At 46.6% G+C, this 25,923-nt stretch overlaps 2 protein-coding genes across 2 annotated transcripts; one reads left to right on the forward strand and one right to left on the reverse strand.

Moving 5' to 3' along the window:
- The first annotated feature begins 178 nt into the window (after window positions 1-178).
- On the forward strand, window positions 179-15,021 carry POLR1E (RNA polymerase I subunit E). Its single transcript, XM_061445357.1, has 12 exons — window positions 179-245; window positions 369-472; window positions 2,200-2,276; window positions 4,976-5,061; window positions 5,773-5,828; window positions 6,220-6,364; window positions 8,111-8,218; window positions 8,691-8,787; window positions 9,524-9,657; window positions 10,835-10,916; window positions 11,938-12,069; window positions 14,651-15,021. The coding sequence occupies exons 1-12, from the start codon at window positions 179-181 to the stop codon at window positions 14,808-14,810; spliced, it is 1,248 nt and encodes a 415-aa protein (XP_061301341.1). The 3' UTR covers window positions 14,811-15,021.
- A 3,097-nt stretch (window positions 15,022-18,118) lies between these two features.
- Window positions 18,119-24,475, reverse strand: FBXO10 (F-box protein 10). Its single transcript, XM_061445303.1, is given in 4 exon segments — window positions 18,119-18,941; window positions 19,082-19,307; window positions 23,574-23,755; window positions 23,758-24,475. Coding segments are annotated over 4 exon segments (1,359 nt in total). The 5' UTR covers window positions 24,218-24,475; the 3' UTR covers window positions 18,119-18,450.
- Between the last annotated feature and the right edge of the window lie 1,448 nt (window positions 24,476-25,923).

The raw sequence follows: 25,923 nt of genomic DNA on the forward strand, positions 1-25,923 counted from the left end.
GGGCAGGCCGGCCTTCCCGGCCTTCCCGGCCATCAACCAATCAGAGCCCTCGTTACTGATAGGCAACGGCGCCGCCGTCTTCTTCCCTACTCCCCACCGGATACGACAATAAGCACAGCCGTGATTGAGTGAGTCCCGCTTCCCCGAGAGCCAGCGGCAGTCCTCGCGTTTTGCCGCCATGGCCGGCGCCACCGCTACTTGGCGCTACCGCGGACACCCCGGCTCGGAACAGCCGGCGGTGCTGGGTGAGGCAGGAGCCAAGATGGGGCGGACGGGAGCGGGATCGGGGTTGCGGGATCGGGGTTGTGGGGCAGGGCAGTGCCAGGCCAGGCCACCCTGGCTTACGGCCTCTCTTCGCCGCCCTGCAGTGCAGTTCTCCAACGGCAGGCTGCAGCGGACCGGCTCCATGCGGTTCATCGTCTACCGAAACAGGGACACGGCACACCCCCGGAAGAAGCACCGGAGGATTTTGGTAAGGGCTCGCCTGAAGATCACACTCTGTAGCCGGGCCTCGTGTGGGCAGCAGTGTGGGCTCCTGTGAGGGTGGCCGCGGAAGCCTGGAGCTGCGGCCGCCCCGAAATGGTACCGTTCGTGGTACGTACCGTGCAGCTGGTACCGTCTACCCGCCCTTATGTAGCCGTGTAACGAGGGCTGCACTGCTGCACTTTAGACTTGGAGAGTCATGCCGGGAGGCGGTAGCACCTGTTGGAGGTACAGAAGCACAGACTCTTCTCCCAAAGAACAAGGGATAGGGCAACAGGGAGCAGCATCAAGCTGTACCATGGGAGGTTTAGACTGGAGATTAGGAACAATTCCTTTTCCAAAGGGTGGTGAGGCATTGGAACAGGCTGCCCAGGGCAGTGGAGTCACCAAACCGCCTAGACAAGGCCCTTAGTGACATGATTTAGTGGTGGCGTTGGCAGTGTTGAGGACATTTTGACTTGATCTTAAAGGTCTTTTCCAACTTGTTTGATTGTCACTCTGTGAAGTTCTGGTTCTTATGTGGGCTGCTGCCATAATGCAGTTGGGCGTGATAGGGGTGTGGCAGAACAGGGAAGTCCTTGGCACGGATGGGAAGAACCCTTCCCTTACTCTGCAGAATGCTCTATGCTGGTGAGCCACGCTCCCGGCATTTCTGCAGAGACCCACAAGGAGTCCTTGGACCCTGGAGAAGTGGGTGCAGGTTCTGCAGGGCCACTATGGTTTCTGTGGAGCACGTCATGATCACCCTCTTGGCATTGTGAGTTAACTCTTGGAACAGAAAGGAATCTGAAAAATTGCAATATGGAATGTTTGTGATTAAGGATATCGAGACAGATGTGTGAGTAAATTTCCATCAGAGCTGAGTATGTGCTTATTTGACAAAAATTTGATGTATACATGGTATTCTTAGGCAAAGGCTGAGGCACTGAAGTTGCGTGTGTTCATGATTTATTTTAATAACCTAGAGGGAAAAAATGTTTGAAAATGAAAAGCTGTTACTTAACAACTAGTCATGTCCATTTGGTCACAAAATCTGCTGTGTTATGTTTATGCAGTGAACACAGTGGATTCTTTATCAAATTTTTTTGTTGTTGTTTTTGTTAAGTTACATTATAAGGGAATTTATATCTTTTCACTGAAGAGGGAGCCAAGATTAAAGTCAGAAGTTGCTTTGTTCTGCTATTGGTAAGTTTTGCAGCTGCCTACATGCATGATTCAACGAATAAATGGCTTTTCAGCCATTTATTTTTCAGCCAGTTATGAGTAATTCCAATTACTCAGGGGAAACACACTGTAGTATAGTACAAACACAAATATTTTGAAATGCATTTAGGTGGTTGAGGTGTTTGTAGTAGTGCTGGCTCTTTTTTATAGTCAGTGAATTGTAGTCCCTTGGCAGTACTAGACCTTTAGGTAGATCATTGAAAATTATATTACACACATAGACTCTACGTTTAAATTACTATTCACATGATTTCTTTGCAGCGGTTCCTCATCTTCTGGCTAAAGTGAAAGCTGAGGTAGAATTATATATCATTGGTGGTCTCAGCTTCAAGAAATCTTGTCTGTTAAAGATTTTGACCTGATGCTCAGTGTACCCAGGGTGGGCTAGTGTCTGATGCCTAGGAATGTAGAGCTGTGTGGCACCAGGGAAAATGAAATGCAGAGAAGGTTATTCACAGTCCCGTACTCAAGTAATTTTCCTTTGTTTTTCAGGTCTCAGAAACTGAAAGGCTTTCATATGTGGGGAATAACTTTGGCAGCGGAGCTATGAAATGTAATTCCCTATGCAGGTATGGATTGCTAGCAAAATGGGGGCATGAACTTGGAGGCAGAAGCAGAGGTGTTGCTCATACACAAAGTTCCTGGTAGCCTTTTTTAAATGTGGCTCAGAAGTTCCCATGGAGGCTGTGATTTGATTTGTTGGAAGACTCCAGTATCTGGCAGCTGCATAGTTTGTGTACTTTACATCCCTTTGGAAGTTGTGATGTTTCATATGGTGTGTGTTTGAAAAGGTCTTCAGAAGGAAAAGCTGAGGAGATGATTTGATGTAGTTGAGATGTAGGAATAATAGCTTTGCTATTAAGAAGCTATAAAACTAACGTTAAGAAATTGCCAAGATCATCTGCTGCTGCCCAGGAACCTTCTGGGTCATTAATCACCATTTAACTTCAGGGCCACAGTACGGGGTTGCTATGTGAAATAACAAGCTGCCACACTGTAAAAAGAACATTGGTGAAATCACCAGCCTTTACATGTCCTGGTGTAACAATATGACCTTTGTGGCAGTGGGGCAGATCCTACTGGTCTCCTCTAAGTATCTTGTATGTGAAATCTTTCTCAGTCTCTAACAGACCCATCACCAAAAGGGTAGAGAGCCAGTGTGAAATAATCTTGCCTTGTTATACCCAAAGGTGTTTATTTTCTCCTTTGATGCATATTATTGCTCCTTCTAGCCTACACAAGACTGAAATGCATTTAATGTGCATGTCAGGATCTTGGTACCAAATGCTTTGCTCTGTAGATCCACTCCACTTGACCCACGTGGTTTGCTTGCATTGGTCATCTCTCCTGTAGTTGGACTGTACTGATGTGATTTGTATCTGACTAGTTAAAATGCAGGTGAAGGAGTAAAAAGCAGAGCTGTGTACAATTTTTATGGAGAGGAGGTGTTTTCAGATGTTGGCAGCCTGATGGTCCAGTGTTCTGAGTAAGACCAACCTTTGGAAGCATTTCTTTACAGAGGTGGTGTTCAGACTCTGGGACGGGCTTACAAGGGGGTTGGTTGATGCCCCAAGCCTGTCAGTGTTTGAAAGGTATTTGGGCAATGCCCGTAATAACATGCTTTAACTTTTGGTCAGCCCTGAGTTGGTCAGGCAGTTGCACTAAATGATCACTATAGGCTTTTTCCAGCTGAAACTATTCTGTAAAAGGAACAGGCTTCACCTCTGCAAATGGTCTGTCAAAATAATACTAATACTACTCTTTGTTCTTTTCTCTGGGAAGTGAAACACAGAGAACTGCACCTTCAGATGTAATAGTCTTCAGTTTAAGATACTATAGCTGCAAAAAGGCATCAAGGAGCTTTTTGTTTTTGAGTTTGAATGATAAATTTAATTTTCTGAGTATGTATGATACAGATATCAATGCAGTATTATTTCTAGGCATATTTAGCAGTCTTATCTCTGGGCACTGATTAAGAGATGGTTTTAATGGCTTAAGTTGTTCTTACCTGCACCTCTGAAGATCCTGAGCTATGGACACTAACAAGCCAAGCTGACTGCTGATAGTATGTTCAACTTCAGGTATTAGTTTTGCATTATGTGTGCACATGCCTCAGGATCCACAGAGATGCAGACAAGAATCAATTAAGTAATTTCTTGCTTTTCTTTTAAGTTTTCCCACACCATCCTTCTGTCCCTTTTCTCCCTCATCTGCTTCAGCTGCATGTATGAGGATTTCCTCCAGTGGATCCATTCCTATAGTTCTTAGCAGCTGTTAGCCTAAAAATGTGCATTCACAACTGCTCAAGTAAGTGTAACAGGGAGCAGAAACTAGCTCTGATCAAACCACTCTTTATTCTGTGTGGAAAGTCTTTATTCTTGAGTTGAGTCCATCCAACCTCTTGGCTTCCTGGGACAGCAGGAACTGCCCAAAAATCTTTTCTGGCCAGGAGGTGCTGAGGTTCCCACTGTATGTGGGCAGCTCCTCTGAGGCCATAGAGTGTTGCTGTCACTGCAGTAGGCAGCCTGTTGTGCAAGTGGTTTTTTGCTTCAGGAAACGTGTTTTGACTTCTAGGAAAATGTGTTATGGGCTGGAAGAAGTTCAGGTACCAGTCAGAAGGGGTCATATGGAATAAACTCTTCTGGCTGGATAAGAAGCTGGTGCAGATGATAACTTGATCCATGTTAGCCAAGGGTGACATAACAGCCTGTTCTTTTTGGTGGGTCATGAGACATAGTGAGGAGCTGTATAAACCATTTGGGCTTGCCCCTTTGAGATGTGGGATGAGAAGGAAGTTACCTGAGAGAAATTATCGTATTTCAGAAATGGCAAAGTCACATTTCCAAGGAGCTCTGAGGACTTAAAAGTGACTTGTACTAAGCAGAGAACTGGCCACAAGGAACCAAAGCTTATAAACACAGCCAACTGCATAGAAGCACTATACATAACATATATGTAACATAGAAGAGAAACCAAAGGTTCTGGCACATCAAAAAAGGCAAAAGACAATTTAGCATTCTGGAGCTAATTTAATTGTCATAAAATTTCTACGTTTACTTAGGGCAACAAGTCTTTATATTTTTATATATGTGCATGCATGCAGTAACTCGTTTTACTGTGACATCCTAAATGCGCTTGGAAAACTTGTATTTGCAAAGCAGAATAATTGGCAGAGGGTGAGGAATACACATGGCTTTGCACTATATATTTTAAAACATCAGTTCCACTGGACTGTCTCTCACTAATAATTTGCCCCTCTTCTTCCCAGGTATTTTATTGGTGTGTTAGACAAGGACTCTGGGCAAATGGAAGTGTATAATGCTGAAATATTCAATATGCAGCCCTTGCTGTCAGGTAAGAAGATACTGTTTAACCCCAGCACCAGATTCACAGCATGCTAGACCTATGTATGCATTCAGCTACTGACTGCTTGACTGCTGACAGCAAAACTCTGTTTTCTCCCTGGCTGCTCTTTCTTCCTCATTTCTGCCTTATTCCCTTAGTATGAAGGAAGGAGGATACATTACACTCTCCTTCCGAACCACTGAATGATGTGAAAACAGGCAGAATAAATTAAGGTGAAATGTAGGGTGGATGTTAGCCAGAGAGCATTATGGGTGGGAGGGTGGAGGTTCTGAATATTCTGTTCAGAATAGTGTAGCCTTGTCTAGGTGTGCTCTGCTGAGGGAAGCCTAGAAATTATCAGGTCAAGGGACTGGATCACTGAAGAAACAAAACAGCTTTTCTTCAGCAGAACTGCTTTTTTTTAATTGAACTCAGGAGGGTAACCCAAAGAATTTGGTCTTTTGGGAGCTTGTTTTTCCCCTGTGCTGCAGTCCATGTGTTATGCTCATAGACTTTATAGCAATAATTGGCTTGTCTTTCCTTTTGTGTTCTAGGTGCATACTCTCTTATTCGATGTGTTCTGTAATTGACAAAGTCCTGTGGAGGAGATCTTGAAGTGATGTGCTTAGTGTTTTAGTAATGGATTAGAGCTAAGGGGATACCAAACTGTGCTGTCCTTGCTCCTGCAATCTAAGCATACTAACTTTTGTCCTTTTATAGATAACTTAGTACCTGATGACACAAAGGATTATCAGAATAAATCCTACAGGGAGAAGGTAAAGTTGAAATCCTGTATTGTATTCTGCTGTGATCCCACTAACAGTGGCAGATGATACTTATCTGAGACGTGATGTTTGGTTTACTGCTGGGTAAACCTGGGTAGTTTCAGCACTCCCTCTGTGCCTTACAGGTCTAAGAGGTAGTGCATTATTAGTGCCTACCTTGCAGAATTTTCATAATTATTTTAGGTTTGATTGCAATCTCAGTTACTTCCTGACCCTTGCGGATCAGCGCTTGTTGCATGATTGGGTTGTGCCCAGTGCAGTGTTTGAAGTTTTCTTAAGAGAGTGTGAATGTGGAACAAGTGGTGGTTAGCTGAGTTTTCTTCTTGTGTGCGAAGTGTCTTCAGTTCAGCAGTGTGTTTCAGTTTGCATCTTTCTTGCCTAGATGGATTTGTGCATTGAGGCCTTTGGTACGAGCAAGCAGAAGCGAGCTCTGAACTCTCGGCGAATGAATGCAGTGGGAAGTGATATATTGAACACAGCTGTGACAAAAGCAGCAGCAAACATTATAGATGCAAAGGGAGTAACAGGTAATATTACTGTCTCAGGGGTTTAATGAAGGCAATCAGAAGCCCCTTTTTCTGTCTGCTCCTTGCCAAGTATGGTGAGAAGAAGAAAGGGGTTGTCTTTGAGTGACTAAGCAGGCAGCTGTAGAAGGGCACATGTGGAAGAACTCACAGGTCTTTCTAGTGGAAAAGGAGCTGCTTCCTTCTGATCCTGCTAGTCTTGCTGTGGGAGTTGCTTGAAGGAGGAAAGATTACTGTGGCATCAATGTCCCTGGCCATTACTGGGAGCTCTTCTGGGATTTCCTGGGATTCAGTGTTCTGGGATAAAGGCAGTGCATTCACCTGGTCTGAATTGAGACACTGAACATTCATTAAGGTGAATTGTACCACTGGCTTCACAGTGTCATGTCTATGTAAAATAGTCCATGTCCTAAATCAGGTCACAGCCCCATCAAGTGCAATTCCATGTGCTGTTGTGAGATAGGTTGATGGAATTAGGCTTCTGCTATGGAGGAGCCTGCAGCAAATAGGCAGTCTGCCATGCGCTTAGTTATTGTCACTATTGCAGGCAACATTCACTCTCCAAAGCATGATATTGAGCTGAAGCTTCAAGGAGAGTTGATAACCCTTGAGTGCTGGTGAAGTGCTGGTGAAGCTGCATCTGTATCATGTTGTCCAGTCTGCTACCCTGTCCTGATCAAGAGGGAGGTGAAGAAATGACAGAGGAGAGGGCATGCAACTTGCAGGCAGGGGCCACGCAACTGACAAGGAGAGGTAGAAGGAGCTGAGCTTGGTTAGTCTGGTAAAGAGGAGGCCAAGGAGGATCTAACAGCAGCCCAGAGCTACTTGAAGGGCAGTCAAAGCCAAACCCTTTTCAGCAGTACCAGGCAGTACAAGAACCAATAGCACAAGCTGCAGTGGTACCTGAACCTTGAGAGGACCAGATGGGAGACTGGGGGAGCTGTCTTGCCTTAGAGGATTGTGGAGCCCTGGAACACATCCCAGAGAGGTGTAGACTCATCATCCTTGGGACTTCCAAGCTTTGGGAGGACAAATCTAGGGTTGCACTGATACTGTGCTGTAGACAGCGCTACTCTGAGCAGGAGGTTTGACAGGAGACCTCCAGAGCTCCTTTCCACTAGTGCTTCTGGGATTGTGAGTTTCATTGGCTATGAATGGGAGAGATGTCTGTTGACTATAGAACCCATCAGCTCTCATCCGTTCTGTTCCAGCTGGATAATGTCTGTGCTCTTGGAGCTGCTTTGTGCCAAATGGCTCTCCAGTGGAACCCATAGTGCAAAAAACGTATACTGTCCACCCTGCAGGCAAGAGATGCAGCAGCAGCAGCAACCAGTTTGTCTTGGTGCACTTCTTTCCCAGATTTTTATCTAGTCTGGAGAGGCTTTTCTAAATTTTAAGGAGCAGGAAGTTCTTTGTGGAAATGGTGACACTATGCTAAACCCAGGGTGCTGAGTACATAGCAGGCATGTCAGAAACTGTCAGCCTTTTTGTGCCTATGGGAATGCTTTCTGTACAGTCACCACCTCCGTGTGTCAGGAACAAAACAAAATGTGGAAGAGCTGTAGCCTTTCCTTGCTACTGTCCCAAGTGAAATAAACTGGTGTTTTAAACTAGTGACTAAACTGGTGTTGATGCAAGAACCACCATGGAGTAGGCTTGTATTTAAAGAAAGGATTTGGGTTGCGGTCATGTTCTCAGTGTTTTTGTTTGTATGGTGCAAATACTTTTCTTTCCTGCTTCCCTCCAAAGCTCTGATCCAGGATGTGGCCCAAGATGATGTACAGAACATCTCTACCTTCCTCCCACCATGTAATGAAGATGCTAACAAACCAGAAAATGTTTACAAGTTTGAGGACAGTATCTTTTTCTGTGGCACAGTGGTTTCTTATACAACTGTAAGCCTTGATGTCAGTGATCTGACGTGTGGGAGTGAGTGTTGCAAAGTGTGTGAATGAGCCAAGCCGCCTTCCCTCGCAAGCCAAAAGCTGAGAGCAGTGACACAATGTGTTGAGATTTCTCCCTTATCCTGCCTCTTTGCTACAAGAGAGCAGGATGCTGTGCCTCGCTGTTGGCAGTAGTTCGACTGAGATTAGGAATGAAGTTGGCTATGCAGACATGACTTGGGGTACAGTTACAGTCCTTTAGAGACCTTTGTTGTTGGCCAGCTTCCAAGTGTTGCAGTTACATCCTGCCTATTTGTAATTTCGTTTCATCCTTCCCTGCCCCGTATCTCCTAAAATTAGAATGGATGTAGCTTATCTCATTGTGGGCTGTTCAGACCAGAAAGGAGAGCAAAGGTGTTTTGTTCTTTTCTTTAAAATCCCTCCAGTTCTGTCCCCCGCAGAGTATGAAGCATTGCGGATTCCAGCAGCAGCTTTTGTTAACATCACTCCAGAAGAAATCACCAAGAAAACACAAGAGAGAAGGTAATGCTGCTGCAAACAGCTTCTTAATAGTCGATGTGCCCTGTGAAGCTGTAGTTTATCTGTGGATCAAGATGGCTACTGCTGCCAGCTCCAATGTACCCAGGCTGACCTTTTCAGTGCAGAGGGAGGACATTTGATCCAGCCACAGCTGAGCAACATTTACCCTGGGGAGTATGTGGTATAATTTTATACATGTGAGGAAACTGTGTGCACAGCAGCATGGTTGCTCTTTGGGGAACTGATTGCAGAGGAAGAGAGTGGAGAAATCCTAAGTGGGGTCTGAAGGCAGGTGCCTAGAAGATGGACCACAGACCTGTACTGAACATGATATTCCCATGGCTGGGCACTGTCACAGCCAAATAGTGATTTGCTGTTGAGGTTGCTGTGGCTTGGCATGGACATACATTTAGAGCTATTAGGCTGTTTGCTAAGGGTCTGAAGTGAGCAGGAAGAGCATAAACTGCACCTGTGCTTCCTGCCTGTGCCACATGAACAGCCTCCAGTTTCTGCAGTGCAGGGACCTTTCTAGTAGCTGCACACTAAAAGGGGCTGGCTGAACATGGTGGGCATTGACAGGAAGGTGTGCTCACAAAGCAGTCTCCTGGGCTATCCTTAGAGGTGTCCGGGGAGCAATTCTCAAACAGGTGAGCATTGAAGTTACAGGTGTGTCCTGTCCTTCTGATGATATAAATTGATTCCTAATTCTTTGAGCCTCAGCCTCTCCTTTTTTCTTCAGCCATTGCTGCTTTGTTTTAGAAGAGCTGAAGTTCCTGCCTGCTAATGAGAAGAGCAGAGATCACAAAGCCCGATGCCTCTGGTTCCTGGACACCCTTATTAAGTTCAGCTACCAGAAAGTGATCAAAACAAAGTGTAAGAGTTTTCAGCTTCTCTACTTTTAAGCTGTGACTTTTTAATGCTGAGACTTGTTTTGTAATTACTGCAGTAGAAAATTATGAAGCTGCCCAGAATGAGTTGAGTGATGAAAGAGCTAGCTAGTGGTTGAAAGGCTGCAGCTAGCTGCAGCAGTTTATTTCAGCCTATTTCATGCTGAAGTTGGTGATCTCCATGTTGTTGAGGGTTGCTAGATCTGCATCTGCTGGGAGATGGATGTTTGCAACTGGTGTGCATCAGAATGGCACCATGAGATTCTCTTTGTAGGAGACAGGATAGCTTAGATTGGAAATTTTGAGATTCTCCCTAGTTTATCAATAGTGCTGCACTTATAAACAAGTTTTATGTTTTCACACTTTAGTCCTAAGCCAAGAAGCTGGAAAGTGTTATCCAGCCTCCGTGTTCCAGGTGCAAAAGGCATTCAGTACACAGTATATACTTTATCTTTCTTTTTGTGCTTTTGTCTTCATCATCCTTTGCTTATTAGTTCAGTCTGTGGGTCACGGTGATCGTATCTCTGTTACGTTCAGGGTTCTGCTTTTAAAATGTCAGGAACTGCTGTTTTCAAAATGACTACACAAAATATTTTGGTTGAAATCTTCAGGACTTATCATCTTCCATAGAACCTGTGTATCTCCTTGTCAGTGGTGAAAATGTCATTGGCATTTTCAATGGCAGGGAGTGGTGGAGGAGGACATGGTAAGCCTGTTGTGAATATCCTCCTGCACTGCTGTAAACAGAGGAGTCACCCTGTAGAACTTAGTCAAGGATGACATGGAAATGACAGGTCTTGGGTGCTAGTAGGAATTCATTAGCGTGGTTTCAGTTTTAATAATATTTTCTGACAGGACCATCTATTGAAAGGTAGAAATCTATTAAAAGAAATATATGCATAGGTGCACATGCCCGCATTCTAGATTGTGTAGTGTTGATGTAGGAGATCCCATTTAGAAATAAAATAAAAGCTGTTAGGAGCCTCTTTCAGACCTGAAAAATGATGAGACCTAGAAATCAAGTGCTGAGGTTTCTTTTGGGTTTTCTATCTTCCTGGGAAGAGTGATGAATGTCATAGTGATAGGTGTGCTCTTATGGGGGCTGGAGTAGTAGTACAAGAAAGAGTATGTTCATTCCACTGTAAAATCCTTTTCTGTCCTAGATCCAATGGGTCCTGAATGCCCACAGATTATTAGCAGGAAACTCATGAAGCATTTCACTTCACTGACCTACAACAATAGCAGGTAAGGAATTATGTTTGCTTTGATTTTCTTGAGCCAGACATACAGCAGAGTTCAGCTTAAAGGTCTATGGACACATTATCAGGAAACCTACCGAAATGTAAGTAGATTTTCTTGATTCATGCCTCCATCCCTGCAGAACACTGGGTTGTGGCTGGTGGTAGGCACTTTCAGACAATGCTGGTCTATCATGTAAAAACAGGGGAGATTTTCTCAACCCCTAGTGTTTGATCTATTTGTCAGAGCCCCAAGAAAGCTGAGACCTTGTGCCCAACCAGTCTGTTAATAGAGACCATTGACTGAGCAGTCCTGCTGGATCAGAGGGTGATTCAACTGACTTGCTCAGGGAAGTGCTCTTGTTATAACAGAGTCTGGCAATCCTGTTGAATGGAAGTACCAAAATAAAGGGAAGAGTGAAGAGTGTCCTCGCTCTTGCCAGTGCCTTCTCCATGTTCAGAGAGGCAACACCCACGCTGCCTAGAAGGGGCATAATGGTGATGCTTTGCTATTGCATAGCTGTACTACCACTGTTGATCTATCAGAAGCAGAGAGTTTGAGTCCAAATGGGCCAGGTTTTGTCTGAAGACTCTGACCAGTGACAAATGGCAAGCAGTCAAATGCTCCGAGAGGATCACCAGACAGGGATCTGATTTGTGTGGATTATGTATTTAAGGTGCCATTAGTACTTACACTGAATACCCTCAGAACAGCTTTCCTTTGCCACCTTCTTGCAAGAGACCAGTGCCAAAGAGACTGAAGTGTCGTTAGCTGGTGGATTTGTCAAGGCTGCATAATGATAACCTCAGGGGCCCCCTACTTCTGAACAGAAGTAGGCACCTGAGGTGGACAAAGAAGTCTGTTAAGCCCCTGTGATCAGAGGTGTGCTGCTTTGAGCTCTTCTTTGGTGTCTAGGAAAAGTCCACCATGTCTAACTGGGGCTCCAGTTCTGTCTGCACCTAATGGGGCTTGTGTTCTGGGTTCACTGACACTTCACATCTCATGTGTTCTTCCTCTTGCCATGCAGTGTCCAGAATTTAATCTCTGCATCAATGAAGGCTAAAATCACAGCATATGTCATTGCACTGGCTCTGCACATTAACAACTTCCAAATCGACCTCACAGTCCTGCAGAATGACTTGAAGCTCCAAGAAAGCAGGTGAGTTGTCATGTTTGTTCACACCTGGTTAGATATGCTGTGACCCTCCTACAAAGAGCTCTGAGGAGAGATCTCACTCTGGAGCCCCTCTGGTACCTGAGTAGCACAGTAATACCTGCTAGCAAGTCCCTTTTGTTGTAACTGGATTCTATCTTTTCCGAGGTTGTTGAAGCTTTATTTTGAAGCCCTGTTATTTGTAAAGGGGAGTGGTTACACATCCGAAACTTAGAAAGGGTGCTTGCCACAGAGGTCCTCAACTGCATCAAAAGGCTCTTCAGCTGTTCTGCAGGGAAGAAAATAAAGGCAAGGCAGTATAGAGGTAGCCAGGTGGGGCAGATTCTACGACAGGACTTACTCCCTGCCACTCAGCTCTGTTTCTTGCATGATAAATCACATCACTCTTGACCTTCTTGACCTCTGTGTCCCTTGTCCTGCAGAGCTCCAGTCCCTGTTAGGTACCAATTTGGGTGTAAGTAGTATTTCAAAGGTACCTGTAAGGTTTGCAACTGACTGCAACAGGAAAACTAGAAACGGGTTTTCTCCCACAGTTGCACACTGAGCATGTAGTTGTATTTACATGGAGGAATCCCAGGCCCCTGAAATTTATCCATTCTGGGCTTGGCTCCAAGAAGATTGTTTTTGAAATACTGACAAACTTGGGGACTCTGCGACAAACATCATGGGGAGAGGTTGTAGGCAGAAATGCTGGCCATATGGCATATGCTGGCAGTATTTGAAATGTTTGCCAAATCGCATCTAGTGAAAGTGAATGGGTAGAAAACAGCTTGCAGAATAAGCTTCAGGGCAAAGAACCCTTGGTGTGTTAGCACTTTGGGGCAGTTGCTCCATAGACTTCAATTTTCTAAGGAGTGTCATGCACCTGCCATTAGCTGCAAGACCTGCTTTTCCCAGCATCTGTCAGTCGGAGCCTGCTGCCAGCTCATCAGGCTCTGGGAGTTCTATTCCAGTTTATGCACTGTACTGTCTCTCAGCCCCCTGCTGAATTAATCAGGCATCGATGAGAACTGCTCAAGAAGTACACTGTGCTTGATGAGAAGCTTCCCAGCAAGCAGACATCAGCTCAGCAGGCACTTTTTTATTAATTGTGTCTGGAAAGAGATCAGGTGCCTCTGTTAGTGACTGCTCAGCTGTGCTGATTAGCACCTGTCTTACACCCTGTCCTGTTTTGTGGGCAATGGTTACACCAAGGACATGTGCTTCCTAACTCAGTCACTGAGACTGTGGTCTTTCTTATCAGGATTGCTTAGTGAGTGTGCATCCAGGTAGGACCTGTGGAGGGACACAAACCCTTCACTGCAACTCAGAAAAACACTGTGGCATATCCTAGGGTTTCTGGCTGAGGGGTGTAATGTTACGGTCCATTAATATCGGGAGGTAATCTGAGCCCTTAGTCACCTCCTCATTTTGCAAGCTCTTTAGTCAGCCATGATGCAGTTACTTCTAAGTTTGTCCCCAGTTGTGCTCTTTATTCTTTGATGTGTAGTAGTGGGTTTAACAGCAGTGTTTGCTATTAGTTTCCACCTTCTGTTTCTTGTTTTCTTTTTCTCTCTTGGCTTTTCCCCATTCCCCTTTCTTTTCATTCTTTTTGTTCTTCTCATTATTTTTTCCTTTTTTCATTTTCTTTTTTTTTTAATTTTTCTTTTTCTTGTTGCAATTAAGTTTTTTTTAAGGAATCTGTGTTGGTTTTTTGCAATTGATACCAAAATTTTGTTCTTAACTACTGTACTGAAGCTGAGAACACAAGCCATAGGATGCTGTTGAGAAAAAGGTGGAGGAGGCTAGGACCTGTTGGAAAAATTGTGGAGAGACACCTAGCCCCAAGTCCCCTGATGGGATGATCCATGCTTCAAGTGAGAGGTTTGACTGAAGAACCCTTCCCAACTCAATCTGTATGTCTTTCAAAGATACAAAGTCAGCTGGGAGGATTCTGGGACTTGAGTGTTCTCAAGACCCCAGATGAAATCAGGACATATATTTCTCTGCTAGCTTCCCTTCAGTTGCACTTTGTTCTCTCTGTTGGACAAGCTTGCAGGTGTGTTCTGATTGTGCTTTCTTGTCCAAACTCTTCACATTATACATCTCAGCCAAGCCTCTCTTCTTAAGGTAAGAATGCTCAATTTTAGTTGCTAAGAGACGTTCTTGCTATACAAAGTTCCATTCATCATAAAATACACAAGAGATGAGTGCACAGGGAAGCAACCATGGGCTGCCAGCAGCAGCATCTGAACACAAACAGTGCCTGTTCTTTTCATAGGGAAGCATTATTTTTCTCTCAGGTAAGCTTGAGTAAAGCAGTGTGGGTTTAGAATGCTATCCAAGGTGCTGGTGCTGAGCTCAGTAGCCTTCTAGTCTCCCCAGGAACGATCTACCTCATAGTCTTTGAATACTTTCAGCATCTGTCTCCATGGTATCCTTGACATGCAGAGAACACATCCTGCTTGCTCATGCCTTTTGGCTTCTGCCCCGTGGCAAAAGCCTGTTAGTTGATTTTTTTGTGGAGTATCATGGGACAGAAGACTTGTGCACCCTGCTCACACAGTGTTTCTCTGGTGTTTTCCAGGATGATGGACATCGCAAAGGCCATGCGGTTGAAGGTCTCCAAGGCAAAGGGACTGCCAGAATTTGAAAATGATCAGAACCACAAGCTGGGCACTCTTTCTCTCCCCTTGCCTATGCAGAAGGCATCAGGGAACCAAAAGAAGCGCAAGAAAATGAACTAAAATGTCTGGGAGGGGCAAAACAGTTGTTTTCTCACTGCTGTTCCACATCATAGGAGTGTTTTTGTCTGTTGGGTTTGGCTGTCCAGCATCAGCACATAACCCTGCTGAAATCCTCTCTCAAGGCTGGGTTGCAAGATATGTTCACCTCATTAAACTGCTTATTTTTTTTCATTTATGTAGAAAAAGCTGTAGTAAAACCTTTTTCTTTCTTCCTGTCTGTATGAGGGGAGAAAGATGTAGGTTGTGCTGGAGCAAGAAGACATGGTTTGAAACTGCAGGTCCTCCACTGACTACTGAGGATTCTCAGTACCTGGGAGAGAGACTGCTGGGTTAATTTCTCTGTGTATTCAGTCTAGTCCTGGGCTGCAAGGCTCATTCCAAGTGTATACTAAGCAAGGCTGTAGGAATCTGGGGCTTCTGAAAAGCTGAGGATTACCTCCAAGAGAAAAAGCTTATGTGAAACAGTAACATGGGCTGTCAAGAGCAGTCTTCTCTTTGAGGTGTTTTTGCTCCAGATTGTAATTTGAGTTTAGTACATAATTCTGGGATTTAAGAGTAATTCAGTGCACACCTTAATGACTCACTACTCGCAGCTCTGTCACTCACAGGAGTGACAGAAACATCCAGTTTTCTGAGTAAAGGAGAATTAATCCCATGGGAATTGTAGGCTGCAGATAGGAATGTTTCTAGGCTGCAGATAGGAATGTTTCTATCACAGAATTGCTGATACTGGAAGGGAGCTCTTGTGGTCACTTTATCCTGTCCCACTGTGCAACCAGGGCCACCCACAGCCAGGTGCTTTCGCAAAATGAGTAGCTTAGTGTTAAAGAACGTTCTTCAAAGGTTTTAGCAAGAGCAGTTTTAATGTGATCTATAAAGGCACAACCTAACAGAATTCAGTGGCAAGGTTCACTCTTACGTATTACATGGATGACCCATACAAAGGAAAGTCGAGGTAAAATTGAGCTAGGGATGGTTGATACAGGGACCAAAGTCACAAAGGGTAAGGGAAACCCTCCTGTTGAATTACGAGATTCAGAGTAGACCATCTTCCTTTCTAAATTCCTGATGGAACCTAGGTTCAGCAGGATCTAGTCTTGGTCTTGGATATGCAAACCATCCTAATGTTCAGCTCTTCCAGCACCACAAAGAGCATCACACAGGGAGGCAGGCTACCCACTGCAAGCTGCTGCAGCCTCCCTACCCCAGGTGCTGAGGAGCAGAGGGGCTCCAAGCTGCAGGCTCCTTTGCCCCGTAGAAAAGTACAGGAGAAGCAGCATGTAGCAGTTGAAGCCCACCTCGGTTGATGTCACAGAAGAGTCTGGGTTTTAGCCTCCTTCAACCATCCTCCTCACACTAGGGATGAGGTGAGAGGCTTTATCAGCCATGGGACTGCTGCTCTGAGAGAAGTCCCAAAACCAGATGTGCGGTGCAGATGCGACCATGGTTGATGGTGGGAAACATTAGACACAGTAGCAGGAGCAGAGGTAGTGCTGCATTGGAAATGATAGCCTGCAGAGCACATGTGGGCCCCGCTGCACATGAGTAAGGTGTCACATGCCATCCCCTGGGCTTCCACCTGCCTCCTGTCAGAAGGAACAAAGCCCAAGGGCCGCAACCCCACCACCAGCTCCTCCTCCCCAGTGTGATCCTGAATCTCTGGCTTGCTGTTGAGATGCAGAGGAGAAGAGCAACCAGGCTGATCATGAAATAAAACTACCAACTGAGCACAGTGCCTGCCACAGACTGCCTTGGCATCCTCTCAGGAATGCTCACCAGAGATGGCTCCACTCCAACCAGGCTGTGAAGTGAGTGGAGGAGCTTCTGCAGCAGTGAACCAGGGTGGGAAAGCAGTGCATGTGACATGCAATCACAAGCAATGCACAATCACTATCACTAGCTGGGGGTGTAGGGCTTGGTGCTGCACTTCAATCTGCTGTTCTGCTGCAAGGGTAAGTGCAGGCAGTGCAGGGACCATCCATCTTCTCTGGCCAGACAGCTGTGTCCTCGCTGTCCTTGGTTGCCCCAGCATGGCTGTCCCTCCTCTCACTGCTGCCTGCTTGGGGCAGTGGCTGTGGCTGCCTGTTCAGGCAAGGCCTGGCAGCTGAGGAAAGCCCCTACCACCCTGCCAGAGTAGTGCAGACTACCAGCAGTGCCCAGGGTACAGAAAACTGCTTGTGGGCTGCAGGGCCTGGTGTGACGTGTGCCGACCTCTAGAAAGAAGGGCCAGGCAGGAAGAACACACAATGTGCTCATACTGGACATCCACACTTCCACCAGCAGCTGCAAGGGTGTGAAGGAAGAGAAGCTGTGAAACCATCCTAGAGGCAATCCTCCAGGAACACACGTTTGGCTGCCTGGGGAGGCACCTACAAGAGGCAAGAAATGCAGGCACCTGCCCGAGCTGGGTCCCACACACCAAACCCTGGCCCAGGATTGCCCCGCACTGGAGGGTCCTGGCTGTGCAAGGACATCGAGCCCTTGCCAGCTCCACCACACTCCCACTTCGTGTATCACCCTGCTCCCATCTCACATCCATGCATTCCACTGCCTCCCACTGGCTGGTGCTCTGATACCCATCTCTCAACAACAGCCTCTGGTCTAATTCCTAGCTGAGCAAATTCTCACTGAGAGCAGCAGCTGGGCTGGCCGCATCTCCCTCCCATTTGCCACCAGTTAAAACCAGGCTGCTGAGCAAACTGAAAGCAAACGAAAGAGAACAACGGAAGAGAGGCCAAAATGCTGGATCTGCATTTGTTGCCAGCCTAACTCCTATGAAAACAGCCCCATAGCATCTCAGAGCTGCTGAAGAGCTAAATTCAGCCTCCACTCCCTCCTGCTACTACTATGTCCATGGGTCAGCCTTCAGGATGGCACCTTTGATACAGGTATTCCTTGGAAATAAAGGAGGGGTCTTCCACTGGCAAGAAACAAGGTGTTTCTGCACAGGAACAGTGATCTTGGGTGGGGACTGCAGATGAGGAGCTAGCAGAAATCACAGCAGCACCCTTTCCCAGAGTCAGCTGGAAAAACATCCCCCCACCTTCCCTTGCACAAAACTTTTCTTTGCAGTCTTTAAAAGCAATAAACTGAAAAGTGGGCCCAGATCCTGAGCTGCCCTGACCAAGCAGTGGGGATGGTCTTGCTCTGGGCTGGAGATGATCTTCCACAGCTTCCCTCACACTGGGGGATTTTTATCACCCCAGTCCTTGTTCCTGTCTGAAGAGGAACACAGGCACAGAGGTGAACTTTGGGCAAGCACTGTGCTGAGAGAAAACCTCAGTTCAGCCTCCAGCACATGTCCTGAGCCAAAATCCCTCCCCTGAGGGTCTCCTGAAGCAGCCACATCTGGCCACGGCAACTGTCAAGACCAGAGGCTGACACCACAGTCCTGCAGTCCCTGCATTTGTGGTATGTGATTTGCAGCACTTTTATAGGGTGAGAGTTTAATTTACAGGTAGAGCAGGCCTGACTACATGACCCCAGCATGCCACCAAGTTAACATCTCCAATTGCAATTACATGAAGAAAGCAGGTGGCTGCAAGTGACCTGCCTTTCATTTGGGCTGGTTAACACAGGCAATGCATAGAAAAGGAGACAGTGGAGCAGGAGGGAGAGGGAAGAGGGCTCACAGCAGTCTTCACAGCACCTTTCTGTTCTGTATGTAGCACACTGCGTAGGTAAGATCCCTGAAGATGTTTCCTTCCAGTTTTGCTTGCCCTTGTGAATAAATGAATAGTCCTCCCTTCCCATCCCTGAAAAGGCACTGTCAGATGATGCAGCCTTGCAGAGAGTTGGCCAAAGACTGGGCCTCCTTGTCCTGCTGCAGCTCCTGCTGCAGAGACTTGAGTTTAAGGTCCCTCTGAAGAGTGTGCAGTCTGTTGCTTTGAAACCTGCTGTCCGTAACATTAGCAATTGTGTCACTCAGACTGTGAGCTTGATAGGGCAGTTTGTAGGCAGCCTGAGCATCCTCTGCATTGTTGCTGTTTAAGTCACTGTCACTAGAGTTTGAGTTGAGGGCTGGGGATTCCTCCTCCTTTGCTGCCTGCAAGCCATCTCTGAATTCAGTGCCTTCCTGGGCTGAGCCAAGCAGGGCTTGAGCACCAACAGCAGAGAGGAAGCTGCTTTGTCCTTACCCTACAACAATCTCTAGTGTTCTCACTGGCCCCAGCAGTGATTCCCTCACAGCCATCCTGCTTGGCCAAAGGGCAGCCAGCTGGGTTGGGCTCCCGTATGGACGCTGCATGGGATTGGCCAGCATGGCCAGGTGCTGCAGGCCCAGTTACAGTCAGAGCTTGGGCAGCCCTTCACAGTTACAGAGGCAGTCCCACTGCTGGTGAACTCGCAGCTCTCCAGGATGCAGAGGGCCATGCTGTGGAGGTAGATGCTGAACTGGCTGAAAGTGCAGAACTTCACCTGGCACGTCCCTGGTGCATGGATCTGCAGCTGCCCATTTTCAAAGTTGCAACTGTCTAACTGGACATAGCCTGAGCTTGTCTGGAGAGTAAGCACAAAGTGAGTTCATTGCACAAAGCAAGAAAAAGTGGTCCTGGACATCAAGTCTTTCCACAGCAAACAAGCTCATGCTCACAATATGCAGTCAGGTGTCACAAAAACAAGTTCACACAGACATAGATGCAGTGCTGCAAGCCGAGTTAGCAAGTATCTTGCAACAAGTGATATCTACTGACTTTCTTCTGTGCTGGCAACATTTCCTTAACTTCACAGGCAAGACACAGCTTTGCAGTTGTCGTGGTTTATCACTTCAATGTTTAAGTGGTTTAAGCCACTTTAATGTGGTTAAACAGTTGCTCAGGGAGGCCCAGCAGCCACAAGAAGGAGCGGACAGGGCCTGATGTGCCAAGATCATTAAACCTTAGCAACACTCTCTACACAGTAGTTTGCAACTTCAGAGATGCATATTGGCCATTGGGCATTGTTAATGGACTCATGGGTTTACTGGGTGAATCAGAAGTTAAGACGACATCAAACATTACATGGGTGACCTGGAGAGCTACAATTCTCCCCTGAGCCATTAGCATAATTGGTGAAGGATGCTGCACCCACAATGTATCAAGTGCAAAGCAAAGAATGTAAAATTTTGTGCCATACTGTTGCACAGGCATTATGTTGTGACACTGCGGTGGCAGAGACACAATCAATTCCTTGTTCCCTCACTGTGGTTAACCATCTGACTTGCTGGTGCTTGCAGAACTGTGAGCCATCCCTACCATGACTTTTCTACTTTGTTAAGCAATACATATAGCAATTTCTGGGTGCTGGCATACCACCAGGATGATTGTGCATGGCCAAGTATCTCTGCTTATCTACTGAAAAGGCGAACTGTAATGCAACAAGGTACAGAGGAGCCAGGTGAGAAAAGCTGAGTAGTGTGCTTGGAATTTCACAGTGCTCCTAATTTGACAAGAATCTCTTAAATCATTATTTTCTCTTCCTTGATTGGTGCACCACATTAAAAGCAGACTGAAAATAGCTTGTGACAAGTGAGCTGGGGCAATTTTACAGATATCCAGAGTCTGCAGCCAACATACAGTCCTAACATCTGCTTTCAGCCTTGAGCAACCTCAGAAGTGGTCATACTGCAGAAAGGTTTTGAAATGCACTTATTTGTACCCCAAGACAGTAACACAGAAATCCCTTCAGACCACTAGCCTGCTCCAGACTTAATCATAGCTTTCCATTTTCTAATTAAAAAGCGCTAATAAACAGAGATACAATCAAATAAGCTTCTGAGAGGCTGCTTGTGAAAACCTTTCTGAAATTGCAACTTGCAGGGTTCTTATGACTGCCAGTAAGATTGCTGTAAGTTTGCTTTTTATGATTTTTCATTGATGGCTTTGTGGGGAAATGCCTTCATTTCACCAACTGCAGCTGCACATGGAGACCAGAGCAACAGTCTGAAAGGCGAAATGCAGCCACACTGACCAGCCAAATGCAGGAGATATTACTGAGCAAGACACCACATGTCTGCATTAGCAACCCAGCATGTGGCCACGGACAAACAGGGACTATTTCAGCAGATTTGCAACTCAGTTTTCCCACCATGTGCCAGTGCGTTATCTTTCTCCTGAGGACTTTCAAACTGATTTACATATGATAGAATGACCAGCAGGTTGAAGGAGGTGGTCCTGCCCCTCTGCTCTCATGAGACCTCACTTGGAGTATTGTGCGCAGTTCTGGTGTCCTCAACATAAAAAGGACATGGGACTGTTGGAACAAGTCAGGAGGGCCACAAGGATTATCAGGGGACTGGAGCACCTCCCATATGAAGACAGGCTGAGAAAGTTGGGGCTGTTCAGCCTGGAGAAGAGAAGGCTGCATGGAGACCTCATAGCAGCCTTCCAGTATCTGAAAGGGGCCTACAGGGTGCTTGGAGGGACTCTTCATTAAAGACTGTAGTGATAGGACAAGGGGTAATGGGTTAAAACTTATGCAGGGAAAGTTTAGATTGGCTATAAGGAGGAAGTTCTTTACTGTAAGGGTGGTGAGGCACTGGAATGGGTTGCCCAAGGAAATTGTGAATGCTCCATCCCTGGTGGTGTTAAACCCCAGGCTGGACAGAGCTTTGGATGACATGGTTTAGTGTGAGGCGTCCCAGCCCATTGCAGAGGGGTTGGAACTAGATGATCTTAAGGTCCTTTCCAACCCTAACTATTCTGTGATTCTATGATATTATATGTGATATCATAAAATTGTGAAAAGGAAATGAAAGTGTACATTATAGCTAATGATGGGCTAACTTATCACAAGGAAAGTCTTTTTTTTTTGGAGGCACAGCCCATGGGTGCAGCATTCATGATGGGCATATCCCACTCTAGACCAGTCAGCAACTGTCCATGGGGACCAAAGCCTTATCAGGGTAGACTACGGCAAGAGGGCTAAGCCCACAATACTGTGTTCTGCCTTAGGTATACAGAAGACCCTGGATATCCCAGCTGAGGGCTCCCAGCCCAGGCTGAGGCAGAGTGCACATCAACAGCATCAAGCTTTTGGGGCAGAGGGGCTGATGTGGTGCACACTGTAAGGACTGCCAGCTCCCGGGGTACTTCTTGTACACCCAGCTTCTTAGGTTGCTCACACCTCGCCACATGGACAGTTGGAAAGGTGGCTGGTGAGAAGGGGAATATCACAGAACAAAGGAAAATGCCCACCAGCCTGGGAGCCAGAAACATCCCTGAGAAGCACAGATGCATCTCTGAAGTGCAGCTGGGTACTAAAGACATCCTGAGATACCACCAACAGGTGAAACATACAAGGGACTGCAATGGCAACCTATCATCTGGAAAAGTGGAAACAGGCCATAAAAATAAAATCACTCTGAAAGAACAAAACCCATCATTATTAGCTGCTGCAGGTGAAAAATTTAAATCAACAGCATTTACTGGTTGTTTGAAGTGGTGGTGTGCTACAGCCCCTTAAAACAGACCTTTTTATCCAAAATTAAGCCTCTCTCTGAGAATGTCCCATCCTGCATATACTTTTCCTTTGGCCCCCCTTCTGGGGTTGATTCAGTTTGCTCTCCTGCCCCTGGGATGGCTGGGCTCCCTTCTAAATGGAGTAACAGACACACCCACTCTGATCGAGTGAACAGCGCTTTGGTCCAGGTAGCACAAACAGCCATGACTAAAGTCAAACCTGCAGCGCAAACAGTGCCAGGCCAGACCTCCTCAGGGACTAGCTAGATCAGGTCTTATCAGGAGCTAACAGTGCCAGCCTGAGCTGAGAAAACGGTTAAAGCTAACAAAACAAAAACTGCTATAGCTGTGCACCTACACAAAGAGTGGGGGTTGACAAGTCCATCACTTTGAGTCCTCCTCTAGGGTTGCACTGCGGTGACCTCCCTCAAGGAGGCATGCCTCTCAAGATTACTCCCTCGGCCTGAAAGACTCCTTAATATGGCATCTGATAAGAGGTAATATGATATGAGGTATCATAACGAGGTAAGCAATGTTTTACAGTAGGCCTCCCTAAAAGTATGTTCTATATTGATTACATTTATATATCCAGCTGTTGTGTATTTAAAAGTATAGTAAGCAGTAGTGCTCGACCACCATCTAAATTATTGTTTAAATCATTTAAATCAGTGTCAAATCATTGTCAAATCAGTTTCATTACCATTTGATTATTGCTTAATCATAATTTTACTACCATTTAATTATTATGCAATCACTGACTAATTATAATTTGATCATCATTCAACCACTAATAAATCCTCTAGTTTACACCACAACAATGACCTCTCCTAATTCACAGCTGGTTTGATCCCTTCTGAAATCTAATTCTCCTGATAAGTGTATTATATTATCTACATAAGTAACCTATCATAAGCATATCTGTTATTGTATTAGTGGTAAGTTTGCAGTAACCTGTAATAATATTTACCCACTTGTTTGCTACTGTTATTGGTTGTTGCTGTAAGATTGTTGCTATTACTGATTGCTGCCATACTATCGATTAGTACTGTATCACTAATCGCTGCTAGTAATCGGTAATAGCCTGATAGATATTTATATTTGCTTTATTACACAAAGACATTTTTGTGGCATTTGTGGCAATCTGTAATCAAGTGGAGACATTTGAAGGATAAAGCCTCCGAGCCCCTATGTGTTAAGGAGTCCAAGAACTCCTGGGTGTGCCCTCTGAACACCCAGGGAATTCAGGTGGCCTCCGGAATCCTCTGGAATCCTAGGGAATTCTTTGGTGACCTCGCCATCCCCACGACTCTGCCTTGCCAAGCCTCACCTTGTAGAGCACCTAGGAGAAGCGGGACAGCATGAAGACCACATTGTGGAAGTGAACAGTGGGACAGTCAATGCTTGCCAGCAGTGCCACATCCCCCAGTTTGGCCTGCCCCACAGCCTCCACAGGCACCTTCAGCAGCACCTTGCTCTGCTCATGTGCACCAGGTAGCAGCACAAGGTGGGGCTGGCAGTGCCAAGGGCTGCCTGGAGCCTGCTGAACTCAGCCCCTATGCTAACACAGAGCTGGCACCAGCCCTTCCTCCTCTGAAAGAGAGAGACGCAGCTGGAGGACTGCACATCCTGCATGTTTTTGGTCCAGGCTGTGGAGGACAGGTAGTGCTGTTTGAAGGCCTCTCTCCAGGACTGTGGCTCCACAGGCTGGTTAGGCCAGTTGGGGTATCTGTGCTCAAGGCAGCCCCAGGCAGAGCCATCTCCTGTTTTGTCCAGGCTCAGGATGAACTCATACCAGGCCGTGCAGACCAAGCTGCAGCAGCCCAGGTCAGGGAGGCACAGGTAGGCTAAGATGAGCTGCCACAGCTACACTGGCAGGCTACCAACCTCCACCAGCACTTGCAAAGGACAAGACACAGAGTCAGTGGTGTGTCCAGAGAGCTCAGGGCAGGGACCCCATGTTGACAGTGACATGCAAGTCCCCACTGAACATACCTCTCCAGGGACAGAACTGTACAGGAGCAGGCCCAAGGTAGCAGGCTGGCACACCTCAGGTAGACATGGGATCTGACCAAGGGGCGCTCAGCACTCATCCTATGGTGTGCTCCATCCACCATCACCCCTGTCCCTCCCTCCCTTCCTCCCTTTCCTGCTAGCCCCATTCATGGGTCAGCAATGCCCAAACAACCTGTTCTGAGGTCTCTGCTCTTTCAGGGTGTTTAAAAGTTTGTTGTTTAAGGTTCAAAGATGCACGTAAACAAGCACATCCATCCTCCCCTAACAATGGATCTCCCACTGCAGCTTCCCCTGTCCCAGCCCCTCCTGTCACCTCCGTGGGAGAGTTGTCTGCCAGCTCCCACGCAGTGACATGGCGTAAGACCCCAGGAGCGAGGCAGGGTGGGCAAGAGGACACATGCACCTCTGGTGAATGAAAAGCACGGCTGGGAGCACACGCTGCACGACACAGAGCTGCTGAGTGTTCGGCCAGGTTTTGCTGCTAGGAGGGAACAACGCGGCATGCAGGACCTGCGTGGCTAACTAGCAGGCGTTCTCCCGACGAGCGCCTGCGGTCTCCTGAGGACCGCCCCTCCAGGATGCAGTACCCGATCCTGAAACAGCTTCTCCAGGACACACAAACAGGGCCGGAGAGACCTACACAAACCCAGAGCAGCACTGGGGGCTGCGAAGCTGGGGAAAGAAGACATCAGGATACAAGTTCTGCAGCGCCCCCCTCCGCGGCTTTCCCCCGTTCTCTCCCCGAAATCTTCGCGGCACCCGCAAAGGGGGAATGCCCCGTCCGCGGCAGCAGAGCCCCTCCCGCCCTACCGATGTGTCGCACGGGGCTGCCCGAGAGCGCTCGGCTGTCCAGCGCTTACCTCCGCCCCACCCCACCCCACCCCACCCATCATCACGTCACATATCACATCACGTCACATATCACATCACGTCACATATCACATCACGTCACATATCACATCACGTCACATATCACATCACGTCACATATCACATCACGTCACATATCACATCACGTCACATATCACATCACGTCACATATCACATCACGTCACATATCACATCACGTCACATATCACATCACGTCACATATCACATCACGTCACATATCACATCACGTCACATATCACATCACGTCACATATCACATCACGTCACATATCATCCCGTATCACATATCTCACATCACATCACATATCATCACGTATCACATATCTCACATCACATCACATATCACCACATATCACATATCACCACATATCACATATCACCACATATCACATATCACCACATATCACATATCACCACATATCACATATCACCACATATCACCACATATCACCACATATCACCACATATCACCACATATCACCACATATCACCACATATCACCACATATCACCACATATCACCACATATCACCACATATCACCACATATCACCACATATCACCACATATCACATCTCACCACATATCACATCACATCACACATACCACATCACACATCATCACGCATCACGCATCGCATCGCATCGCATCGCATCGCATCGCATCGCATCGCATCGCATCGCATCGCATCGCATCGCATCGCATCGCATCGCATCGCATCGCATCGCATCGCATCGCATCGCATCGCATCGCATCGCATCGCATCGCATCGCATCG

This window comes from Pezoporus flaviventris, unplaced genomic scaffold (genome assembly GCF_033815535.1).
Source record: "Pezoporus flaviventris isolate CSIRO_AGI_PZ_B2104156 unplaced genomic scaffold, CSIRO_AGI_Pfla_v1 ptg000004l, whole genome shotgun sequence".
Lineage (NCBI taxonomy): Eukaryota > Metazoa > Chordata > Aves > Psittaciformes > Psittacidae > Pezoporus > Pezoporus flaviventris.